Source organism: Cajanus cajan, chromosome 5 (genome assembly GCF_000230855.2).
Source record: "Cajanus cajan strain Asha chromosome 5, NIPB_CcT2T_4, whole genome shotgun sequence".
Lineage (NCBI taxonomy): Eukaryota > Viridiplantae > Streptophyta > Magnoliopsida > Fabales > Fabaceae > Cajanus > Cajanus cajan.
The window spans coordinates 28,252,655-28,265,068 of NC_138521.1; the positions used below are offsets into that span (position 1 = coordinate 28,252,655).

At 32.4% G+C, this 12,414-nt stretch overlaps 1 protein-coding gene across 2 annotated transcripts; it reads left to right on the top strand.

Annotated features, from left to right (window-relative positions):
* Nucleotides 1–665: 665 nt before the first annotated feature.
* LOC109800502 (uncharacterized) lies at nt 666–7,532 on the top strand. Of its 2 annotated transcripts, XM_083075172.1 has the most exons (8): nt 666–1,098; nt 1,194–1,702; nt 1,932–2,336; nt 4,070–5,710; nt 5,802–5,938; nt 6,197–6,784; nt 7,112–7,192; nt 7,296–7,532. In XM_083075172.1, exon 4 carries the CDS (start codon nt 4,083–4,085, stop codon nt 5,232–5,234), a length of 1,152 nt encoding a protein of 383 aa, XP_082931298.1. In that variant the 5' UTR covers nt 666–1,098; nt 1,194–1,702; nt 1,932–2,336; nt 4,070–4,082; the 3' UTR covers nt 5,235–5,710; nt 5,802–5,938; nt 6,197–6,784; nt 7,112–7,192; nt 7,296–7,532. The 2 variants fall into 2 exon arrangements, with proteins under 2 accessions (XP_082931298.1, XP_082931297.1); XM_083075171.1 differs by having other exon boundaries at nt 6,197–7,192.
* Nucleotides 7,533–12,414: the final 4,882 nt, after the last annotated feature.

Consider the following 12,414-nt stretch of genomic DNA (forward strand, 5'->3'; position numbering starts at 1 on the left):
ACAAGTGATGCATTTAGAACAATGCCTTTGGACATCTATTCTCATTTGTAGCCAATAAAATTTTGATTTTAAGAGACTAAGGGTTTTATCAACCTCAAAGTGGTCCATGAGTCATCCCTCATGACTTTCCTTGACCAAAAGATTCTGAATGGATCCTTTAGGTATGCAAAGTTTTTCCATTTGAAAAAGGTATCCCTCAAGTAAATAGAATCCATCAAAAGGCTTTTGGAGGCATTTAGCAAAGGTGGATTGGAAGTCTTGATCAAGATCATACAATTCCTTTAGATTATCAAATCCAAGAATTTGAGATCCTAAGGAAAAGAGTAATGTATGCCTCCTAGAAAGAGCATTGACCATCACATTATTATTTCCCTTCTTGTACTTGATAATATAAGGGAATTGCTCAAGAAATTCAAACCACTTGGCATGCCTTTTGTTTAACTTCCCTTGCCCTCTAATGTACTTGAGTGACTCATAATCAGTATGTATGATGAATTCCTTTATCACAAAGTAGTGCTCCCAAACTTGGAGGACTCTAATAAGGGCATAGGAACTTTTTTTCATATAGCACTACTAGAAAAGTACTATTCAACATCGTTATATCTACATCGGTTCCAATAGAAATGATGTAAATAAAAAATGCGGTGGCAATTTTGTAAATAAATAGAAAATGTAAACATATTTACATCGGTTTTGCGAAGAAACGACGTAAATATAAAAACTTCTACATCGATTTTGTGATTAACCGATGTAGATATAAAATGAAAAAGTTATTCTACATAGGGTTTAATTTTTGACGGATGTAGAAGTGAAAGACAAATGTCCAAGTGGCCAAACCCTCTCAACACTCACGCTGGTGGACACTCTTCTCTTGCGTGCTGACCTTCACCAAAATGTGGTTTGCAACATCCTTCCCTCACCTGACCCCCCCACCACCCGACGACTTCAGCGATTGGGCCCTCCTCCACGCCTCGACCCACTCCATCGCCAACAAACCTGCCCTGCTCCACCCTAATTCCCCATCTCCTCCCTACGCCTTTGTGGGCTTCGGCACTTCCCTCGCTCTTCTCCTCACCATCTTCATCGCTTCCAAGAAAGGTACGTTACATCACACCACGTTTTCGTTCAAGCCTCTCTTTGAATGTGTGCCTCTCTCGTTTTTGACTCAAAGAAAATGTGTACTGCATGTTTAGGGTTTCACATTTCGTTCGTGTGATCGTTGCAAGGGGTGTTGAGTCGTGTGGAGACTCGCCCTGATCAAAATGACACTCCAGAGTCTGACGTTTTTGGCGGAACCAAGTCAATGGTGTTCGAGAATAGCGTTGCCGTTACGAAAATTGGGAAATGCTTCGTGCTTTTTATTTTTTTTCATCATAATAGTGGTTTTAGTATTATCGCATTGATTTGTTATTTGAGTTCCTTACTTAGTCACTGAAATTGCAGACATAATTTAATGTTTCCTAATTTCAGAAACTGAAATAGTAACATTTTGGAAATTTAGGGATAAATTGACTGGTTTACTATACTAGTAAATTTAGGGTCTAATTTTGTGTATTACTAATACTCTAATTGTTTTTTGGTAGTTTTCTTATCTTTGTTTTTCCTTGTCATATTTGTAGTTGTGGAAAAGCTTGATCGAGTTGCGATCTCAGTTTTGGTGGATTCTACACAAGAAGCATTGTCAGTCCTAAAGACATTGAAGGTTTGTTTCTAGAAGCAATTATTCTTTTTTTGATGTATTAGAAGCATGGTTTTTAAATGTGAATCAAAGAGACCAGTAGTATCTGCCTACACTATGTTAAACTGTTGATGGTTGTAGAGCTTCTAGGTAACTTTGTCATTTGCAATTGAATCTTTGTTAATGGGAAACCTGGAAGCCTTTGATATTGTGAACCTTATCTCTCTGTTGTATTTAATTCAATTCAATGCAGGGTTTTAAATTGCGGACCGCATCACGCATTGCGGCCTCAATATTGCGGTTGCGGCCTTGTCCGCAACGGCATCGGACCGTAATTGCGGTGAGACCGTAAATAACGGATATTTCCGTTGCGTAACGGTGTTGCATCTGCAACACCTCCGTTTTGAATCCGCAAACGACAACTTAAAGAATCGTTTTTAAAAAAGTAACTTTTTTAAATAAAAAAAAAAAGTTAACTTTCGGGAAGCTTTTTCAGAGAAGAGAACAGGGATTCAGAGAATATATTCACGAGATCAATAATGGTTCAAGGTTCAAACTTTGACATAAAAGGTGAAAAACAAAGCATAAACTTACACTTTCATTCGGAACTCGGAACTCCCTTCGTATCTCTACCAAGAAGAGGAAGCTTTTGTTAATCGTAAGTTTTCTGCCTCTTACGTACTCCTGTTTCTCTTTGATTTTGGCTTGAAATGCTTGAATTTGGTTTTCTGCTGCGTGAATATGGATTCTGGAGTAGTTTGGGGGAAGAACGACGTAGTCCATGTCCAGCAACCCTTATGAAATACGAATGAAAACCTAAAAATTTATTTTAATATAATTTTTTACTTAGTGGACGTGGGCCTTTAGTGAGTTTGGGAGAGTCACTGGCGCATGAAAAAAAATTAGGTGGTTTGGACGTGGGCTGTACCTTGTAGTTGTGGCCTTTAATGAGAAATTTATTTTAATATAATTTTTTAATTAGTGAGTGTACGTGGGCCTTTAGTGAGATTGAGAGATTAACTGGTGCATGAAAAAAAAATTAAGTGGTTTGGATGTGGGCCTTGGTACTATTTATTTTATGTAAATTACGTTTTATATCTGTGTTAAATAATTTATTTTATGAAAGTTTTGTTTAACTATTGATTAATTCTTTTAAAAAAATTGAAATTTAATTTAGAAATGAAAACAATAATGATGAATTGTATGCCATATGAAAAAATATCAAGAAACACTATTCTAAAATAAAAATAACTAAAAATAATTTAATTAAATAGTAGTCCTTAAAAATATTTTTGTAGAAGATAATTATATATATATATATATATGACTTATAATAAATAAATATTTTTGCCTATATAAATTATTGTAATTGAAATTTATCATAAATAAATATTTTTACTATATAAATTATATTTTTAAATTTATAATAAATAATGTATATTGTGATATAAAGTTGTTTTTAATTATTGATAATTTTAAACAATATTAAATTTTAATTTAAAATAAAATTAAAGTGATTTATTAAAAAAGGGAAAAAGTTAAGAAAAATTACCAGAACACTTCCTTTGAGAAAAATAAATGTTCTTGTTGAAAAATATTTTCATTTAAGATAGTTATTTTTTAAAAGGATCAACAAAATTAAGGGTGTTGTTAATGCTCTTTTTTGACTTCTAGAGAAAAATTAGCAAAATAGTGTTTCACTGTCCTGAACGTTACATTTAAAGTTTATGCATAATTTTTTTTTACACGTAAAAATTTGTTATTACGCGGTTAAACCACAACTCAATTGAATTATTATATTGACTTGATAGTGAGAGTTAAAGTATTATATATAATATTTATTTATTTTTCATAAACATGATTTATATAATATTTTAATCTTGATAAATAAGAATTAATTTATACTTATATGACACGTAATTTCTGTGGGTTAAATAATATCTAACACTCATGGGAGTATCCGATTTTGGATTTGAAGTTTGAACACTTTTATTGTTATGGTAATTTTTACCGAAATAAAAAAACACCAATTCAATTTTCCACCTACATTTGAAGTTTATTTTTATTTCTGCACGCCTATAATTAACAAAAAATGAAAACAATCTCACGTAAATAGAAAAATGTTATAATTAATAATAGTTTAATTTATAATTAATAATAATTTAATTTAATTGATATTATAGTTTAGTTCAAACTCCTAGAACTATAGTGCACTAATCTAGATAATAGTTTAGTTTAGTTTATTCAATATGTTTAGCCTAATTATATGTATATCAATATTAGGTTGTTTATATTTATTTTTATTATTATGTTAATTTATTAGTCATTGTTATGAAGTTTGAAATATAATTTAATTATTGATTGATATTATATTTTCAAAATTTTATACAGATATATATACACAATGACATCAAATGAAGAATTTCCTATAGGAAGACTCGAAGGTGCTCCAAGCGACGATATTGGATGGCATTTTGGAGTACCTATAGCAGGAAATCGCAACAATGTCCAATGTAAACTTTGTCAAAAGATAATAAGGGGTGACATTACAAGATTGAAGCAACACATAGCACATGATAAAGGTCAAGTAGCAGGTTGTCCAAGAGTCACGTCATTTGTTAGGGAGAATATGATGAAACTTCTCAAAGATAAAAAGGAAAAGAAAATTGACTTTAGAAAAAGAAAAGAAGAATTTGAATCTCGATTAAGAGAAGATGATGAAGAAGATAGTGACAAGGAGATGATGATAGCTTCGCAACAAAGCATTAGATCACAACGTGAGTGGGAAGATAGACAACGATTCAGACAACAAACAGAGGGATCTAATAACATCTATGAATCAGGTGGAAGCTCTCGCATGAGTGTTAGTCAAACTTCAAGAAAAGAAGATGCTACTTTTGCTTTAAGATCTACAAATGTGGATCTTGTGAGAAGTAAAAGTATGAAACAACCAAAAATAGGTGGGGGTCTTATGAAAACATTAAAGAAAAAGCTCGGAGAAGCGGTAAGCAAGTTTATAATTTATGAACGCTTACCTATGAATTTATCAAATTCTCCATGGTTGCATAATTTGATTATTGCAGCAGCTGAGGTAGGTCCATCAGTTAAATGCCCTACACCTTATGAAGTTTCTGATGTGTATTTAGAAGCTGAATATAAAAGCATGCAAGAATGGATAAGCAAGTTGAAAACTACATGGAAGGAAAAAGGAGTAACAATAATGTGTGATGGTTGGACAGATAGTGTAAATCATACACATATTATGAATTTTCTAGTGTATTGTAGCAAAGGAACGATTTTCTTGAAATCTATTGATGCTTCTAATGTTGACAGTAGAAATACTGATTACTACTTTCAGTTATTGGATAAGGTTGTGGATGAAGTGGGAGAAGAATTTGTAATTCAAGTTGTTACAGATAATGAAAGAGCACTTAAAGCAGCTGGTCAAAAGTTGATGGAAAAGAGACAACATTTATATTGGACTGCATGTGCAGCACATTGTTTGGATCTTTGTTTGGAGGATATAGGAAAAAAAAGAATGTGCAAAAGTTATTAAGTGATGCAAAAGTAGTAACAACTTTTATCTACAATCACACATGGATTATAAATCTCATGAAAAAATACACTGGAGGTAGAGAAATTGTTCGTCCTGGTGTTACCCGATTTGCAACACAATTCTTACAACTTCAAGCAATTGTGCAACAAAAGCAAGGCTTGAGGAACATGTTCAACTCAGAAGAATTTAGACGATCTAAATTTGGAAGAGAAAAAAATGGATTGGCATTTGAAACAAGACAAATTGTTATTGGCAATGATTTTTGGAGCAAGGCTAATGATATATTGAAGGTATTTGAGCCTTTAGTAAAAGTTTTGAGGCTAGTTGATGGTGATGAGAACCAACAATGGGTTTTATATACGAGGCAATTGATCGAGCAAAACAATCAATTCAAAAAAGTTCTCGTTATTATTCTCAATACCAAGAAATAATTGACAAGCGTTGGAGATTCATGCATTCTGATCTTCATTCTGCTGGTATGTCATTGTAATTTTACGTTTATCATATAAAGCAATACATTAATACATACAATTATAGATACATATTGATTAACTATTTATTTTTTAGGGTATTTTCTTAATCCACAATTTCAATATGGAGTTGAACATGGATTTGATGTGTATCGAGAGACATTTGAAGGAACCAAAAAGGTCATTATGAAATTGGAGAGAAACATGGATGATCAAATTAAAGCTTTAAACTCGGTTAGTAATAAATAATTATATTTTTTTTTTAAAATTATTGTTATATAACTATGTATTGATATCTTATACAATATAATGTTATCAATACATAGTTATATAGTTGGTATTGTTTAAAAACATGGGTGAAACATTTGCTACACCTCAAGCTCAAAGAGCTTGGTCTAGAATGAATCTAGGTAAATATAGTTTCTTCCTTTCTCAATAAATGAATGTATTTTTTATAAATAATAACTTTTTTTTGCTTGATCTCTTAAAAAGCTGAATGGTGGTTGATGTTTGGTTCATGCTCTCCTGAACTTCAACGTGTGGCTATTAAAGTTTTAAGTCAAACAACTTCAGCCACAAATTGTGAAAGAAACTGGAGTACGTTTAGCTATATTCATACAAAGACAAGGAATAGGCTTAAGTACAAAAAGTTGCAAAAATTTGTCTTTACACATTACAATATGAAATTGAAAATGAGGCATCAAATGAGAAAAAGTCAAGAAGAAATTGAATCAAGTTTCAATCCAATTAATCTTGATTATATATTTCGAGAAGATGATCCATTATCTGCATGGATAGAAGAAAGAGAAAATCCACTTTTAGATGGAGTTCAAAATTCAGAGTGGTTGCCTCGAATTGATACAGATGATGAAGATGTGGAAGGTGGAGATAGTGATAATGATGGTGGTGACTTAAGCCCACCAAGTAATAATAGTGGTGATGATGGTGTTGATATTGAAGGTGAAGAAAATGATGGTGAGGATGATGAGGATGAACAAAGACAAAATGATCCATATCAAGAGACTCCATATAATAGGCGTGACACAAATCTGGTAATTGATTTCACTACTTCTATGCCAGGTATGATTCCTCCTGATCGTTCATTTTCAGGTGATAATAGAAGAGACAATTCACAAGTTAGAAGAGGAAAAAATAAACAAAATGTGTCATGTCAAGATTCTTCATCTTCTCATATTGAACAAAGTTTTAGTGAATTCAATATTGATGATTCTTCAGAAAGTAGTCAAGGGTACTATCCACCATTAGTTTATCAACATCCTTATTTTAATGCATATAATCAATATGGAAGTGACCAAGTTCCCTCATACCACCAACCATCAATGAATTATAATGATCTTTATTATCAACAACAAAGTGGTGGATTTTGTGATTATGTTTTTGGACAAGGAGCCACACAAGGGGATAGCCAAAGCGAGAGTGGAGGCTATGATCATCCTCGTCACTCTACTATGTGGTAATAAGTATCATGTGAGTTATAAATTTATTATATTTATAATTTTTCACGTGAAAAAAAGTTCATGTTTTTTATAGTTTTACAATATTAATAAAAATTTCATATTTTTCCTTGTAGTGAAATGCATCTCTGAAGGGTGGCATTGCTTCTCAGATAATTGATGACAATGAAACTTGTGGGCAATCATATTACTTTATGTCAAGCCATGTCCTTTTTTCTTTCTTGTCTATTTAAAATTTGTCTAAATGTGTGTACCTTTAAGTTTTTTATTTGTGTCAATGAGACAATTTGCTTTTGAGATATTATGACAAATATTATGTAGGAATTAATCTAACCACTATTGTGTTTCTCTTACTTTTAAATTAATTTTAAAATAAATTAAATTATTCATTAAAATAATAGAATGTTTTAAAAAAAAAGGAATAAAAATGTATAAATTTTTAAAAATAAAACATATATCAATAATTACAATTTTTTTATATTTAGTGCAAATAATTAATAATTTCACACCGCAATAGCCGCAATCCGCATCGCAATACTCGTAATACCCGCAACCGCAGTAACTGCAACCGCGACCGCAACCGCGACCGCAACCGCAATTTAAAACCATGATTCAATGTATTGGCAATTAGGAAACAATTGCTCCAGTCATTTGTTTTGGTTGTATTTATACTACTTAAGTTTGTGGACTAAAGATAAAGCAAAAACTAAGGGAAAGAGTCAGAGAAATGTTGATGAGAATGGTATAAACATGGACATTTTGGTTTTAGTTATAAATGATGATGGTATGATGAAATTTGATTCAGTGTTCCTCTTGGAATTGGAAGCTTTTGCATGTCTAAAACTATTGCTTTATTAATACGTCTAAAACTATTATTGGTCCATACCATTGCATGATGTGACATTCTAAACATTAAATATGTGTCACTCAATGTTCTATAATATTATAGCACTCCATATCATTGTTATTCTTAATAAATTAAAGAATTTTTTATTGACAACATTTTGTTTTTACTTTCGCGATATAATCGTGTAGCTATTATTTGTTTCAAATTCAAAGCTCGTATCCTACTTCCTTTTTTATTATATTAATTTTGTTTTAATAATAAATTATTAAACAACTAATAATTCATAAATATGTATGAATAGTTAATTAGAAACTCGATTTTACTAGCTATATCCGCAAATTTCATGTATTTTATACATTTTTCATTTTTTTTAAAATGACAAAATATAAATCAATTTTGTCAATAACTAGTTGAATATGAGTTGAGTCAACTTACTTCATTTTATTAAAAGGAGACAATGATATATATATATATATATATATATATATATATATATATATATATAAAGTAATTATATTACCATGATTTTTCTTTTTCATCACATTGTAATTAATTGTTTTATGGAAGTCAAGGTTTTTCCTTTTATGATTAAATCAATTCATGTTCAATTGTGTAAGGAGCTTTCTATAGGACAAATTATAAAGACCGGATAATTTTCTTTATCAATTAATTACACATAGTTTTGTGACTTCTATTTTGTGAAATTAGACATACAAAAGGGATAATATTGAATCAAAGAGTTTCTGTAAAGTATTGGTAATTTCCTTGCATGTGTTCCCTTCAAAATCTGCTTTAGTGAATTATACCCACAATTAATTTTACATTTCTGACAAGGCTTCTAGCATAATCAATTGTTTACAGGCAGCTCAGGATGGGGTTGACATAATATGCTTGTCAATCACTCCTAATAGGCGTCCTTCTGGTATTGCAACTTTCTTCAATCCAATAGATATGGCATTGATGTTAGCTGTAAAAGCTGGTATTTTTGTAGTGCAAGCTACTGGCAATACTGGACCATCACCTATGAGCATGTCTTCTTTCAGTCCATGGATCTTTACTGTAGGTGCCACCACTCATGATCAAGTTTATAGGAACTCCCTATGTCTTGGAAATAATGTGACCATACCTAGAGTTGTACTAGCACGTAAAATTTTGTTGCTCTAATCTTGGTTAGCTATACATGACTTAACTTGGCCTTTTGATCCTGATGGCGCAATCTGGTTTTGAAATTATAAAAGTAGTGCAGGTGCATGACTTGTCTTAGTTTATTTTTTTAAAATGAGGTAAAGTTAGTATTAAACCTAGCATATCAATCAAGACATTCAAAGTCTAAAGGTTTATTTTGGGGCTCCTTTAGAGCTTTCCATGCATGAGTGAAAGTTTAGCTCTGCTTCTATATTCTTGTTAATATAATTATGAATTTACACTAGTAGGGCTGTAAGGAATAATTTCTTAGTTTTTAGGACTAATATGACTGTACTTTCTTAACCATAACATCTTTTTAAATTATAGATACTAGGAAATAGGAATTTTGATTTGTTAAGCATCTTAATTAGTGAAATGTGAATATCTGATGCATTGTTCCAACAGGTGAGAATTTTGCAATGATGTCTGGCACAAGCATGGTTGCGCCTCATGTTGCTGGTCTTGCTGCACTAATTAAGCAAAAGTTTCCCAGTTTCAGTTCTACAGCCATTGGATCTTCACTTTCCACCTCAGCTTCTCTGTATGACAACAATGGGAGACCAATTATGGATCAACGATCATATCCCTCCATAGACCTAAACCAATCTCCAGCAACTCCCTTTGACATGGGAAGTGGTTTTGTGAATGCTACTGCAGCATTAAATCTGGGATTGCTTTTTTGATTCTAGTAAGTCACTCAAAGTAATGAGCTTTCAAATCATTAAGTTTAAAAGATCCATGGATGTTCAAATGTTTAAGAAATTCAGCATTGATTATTGTTTAGGTTAGATGACTTTTTTAATTTTTAATTTTTATTTTACGTACAATATCAGTGATAAGGATTAAACTTAAAATCTCATGTAAACTATCTGAGTACTCTCAACACTAGTAGATTATATTTTTTGCTTTGGAATTTAAAAAATTTTAAAAATTTATCCAGCATTGAGGATGTATGCTACTCTGGAATTTTTATTCATTATTTTCTTTTAAATTGTGGTAATATTGGCTTATAGCTATTTGTTTCCTGTTTCTCATCTATTCTGAAATTTGAAGGATTTTTGATGCAAAGTTGTTTTGACAATTGCCCTACAGTTCTCACAGCCGACATTTTGAATTGAAAACTCAAACACATCATGAACTCTTCTCTTTGATGCATCATGTTGTTCTTGGTGATGACCCTGAAGTTAAACAAGGCAAGCCTTCCCCAGATGGATTTCTTGTTGTAGCCAAGAGATTTGAGGTATACTACCAATTAATGAATGTGGTGCACTTGTTGACAATTTCTGCAGAATAAAGGATTAAAGATGCCTTCTTTTCCTACTTTCAATTTGAGTTTGAATTTGGGTTCATTTTATTGTATTTCTGACTTGTCAAGTTTGCAATCAGACATATTGATGTTGTAGTTAATGATGATTGTCAACAGGGTGGACCTGTAGATCCTTGTAACATTTTTGTTTTTGAAGATTTCCTCAGGAGTTCTCGCAGCTAAGAATGCAGGAATGTAAGTGGGTTGAAGCATTGAATGATATCTTTATTTTCATATTTTAAAATTTGAATGTAACAGGCTATGGTTTCCAAAATGTCTCGGCATTTAGTAGAATGGGTGGATTATTTAGTGCTAGATCTATTAGTTTCAGACCCTGCATTATTACTTGCACGTTATGTAGTATATAAAATAAGCATGATTTTTTTTTAAAAAAAATGAAATCTACATCGGTTCTCAAGAAAACCGATGTAGATTTAAGCATAAATCTACATCGGTTCTCTGGACAACCGATGTAGATTTAAGAATAAATCTACATCGATTCTCTGGAGAACCGATGTAGATTTATGCTTAAATCTACATCATTTTTTCAAAATCGATGTAAAAATGTATACATTTTCTACGTCGCTCTATTCTACATCGGTTTTAGAACCGATGTAGATTCCTTTAGAGAACTGATGTAGAATATGCATCTTGTAGTAGTGTAGCTGGGATAATTCAAGGTGTCCCCATGAAGTTTTTCACTAAAGTAGGCAATTGGGTGCCCTCCTTAAAGTAGCACGACACTTATGCCAAAACTGGATGCATAACATTTTAGCTCAAAGGTTTGAGCAAAGTTTGGAAGAGCTTGAATGGGTGCATTGGTGAGTTTCTCTTTTAGAATTTCAAAAGCTTTTTCTTAGGCTTTACCCCAAATGAATGGTACATCCTTCTTAACAAGCTTATTGAGAAGGGATGCAAGTGTGGAGAAGTCTTTCACAAATCTTCTATAGAAGCTTGCTAAACCATGAAAGCTTATAACTTCTCCGACACTTTTTGGGGTGGGCCAATCTTCGATGACCTTTATTTTCTCGGGGTCAACATGAACTCCCTCTTTGCCAACTATGAATCCTAAGAAATTTACTTGATTTTGACAAAAGGTGAATTTCTCAAAGTTGGCATAGAGGTGGTTGTCCCTACGAATTATTAAGACTTGCCTTAGATGTCCAAGATGCTTATATAAGGTTTTGCTATATACAAGGATATCATCAAAGTAAACTACCATAAACTTTTCTATAGAATCCCAAAGTACATGATTCATTAGATGCATGAAGGTACTAGGGGCATTAGTGAGGCCAAAAGGCATCACTAACCATTCATATAAACCAAATTTGGTTTTAAAAGCGATTTTCCACTCGTCACCTTCTTTAATTTGAATTTGGTGATAATCACTTTTAAGTTCAATCTTGGAAAATATGATGGCCTCATGCAATTCGTCTAACATATCATCTAGCCTAGGGATTGGGTGCTTGTACTTTATTGTAATTTATTGATAACCTTACAATCGGTGCACATCCTCCACTTACCATCTTTTTTTGGCACTAAAAGAACAGGGACGACAAAATTAAGACCACTCAAGAACCTTGCTATGGTCAATCTCTTTTCTTCCCTTATTCCAGCTCTCATCAAATAAAGCTCCATTTCTATCTATATTCTTCCATGCTCATATTCTTTTGTTGGACTTTAGAGCTTATCCATAAGTTGATGGACTCCTTCCACCAAGGGGATGAACAAACGTCAATGGTGAAGAGGAGCTCCTTGCCAAGGCCAAGATAGTGACCTTAGGGGGTGGATGTCCTTCAAGGGTGAGGCAAAAAGGAAGGTGGGTGTAGATGGTGATGGCTTAGGCGAATATGAGAAATGAAGGGAGGATGGTGTTTTGGGTGTTCTAGTTGGCTCT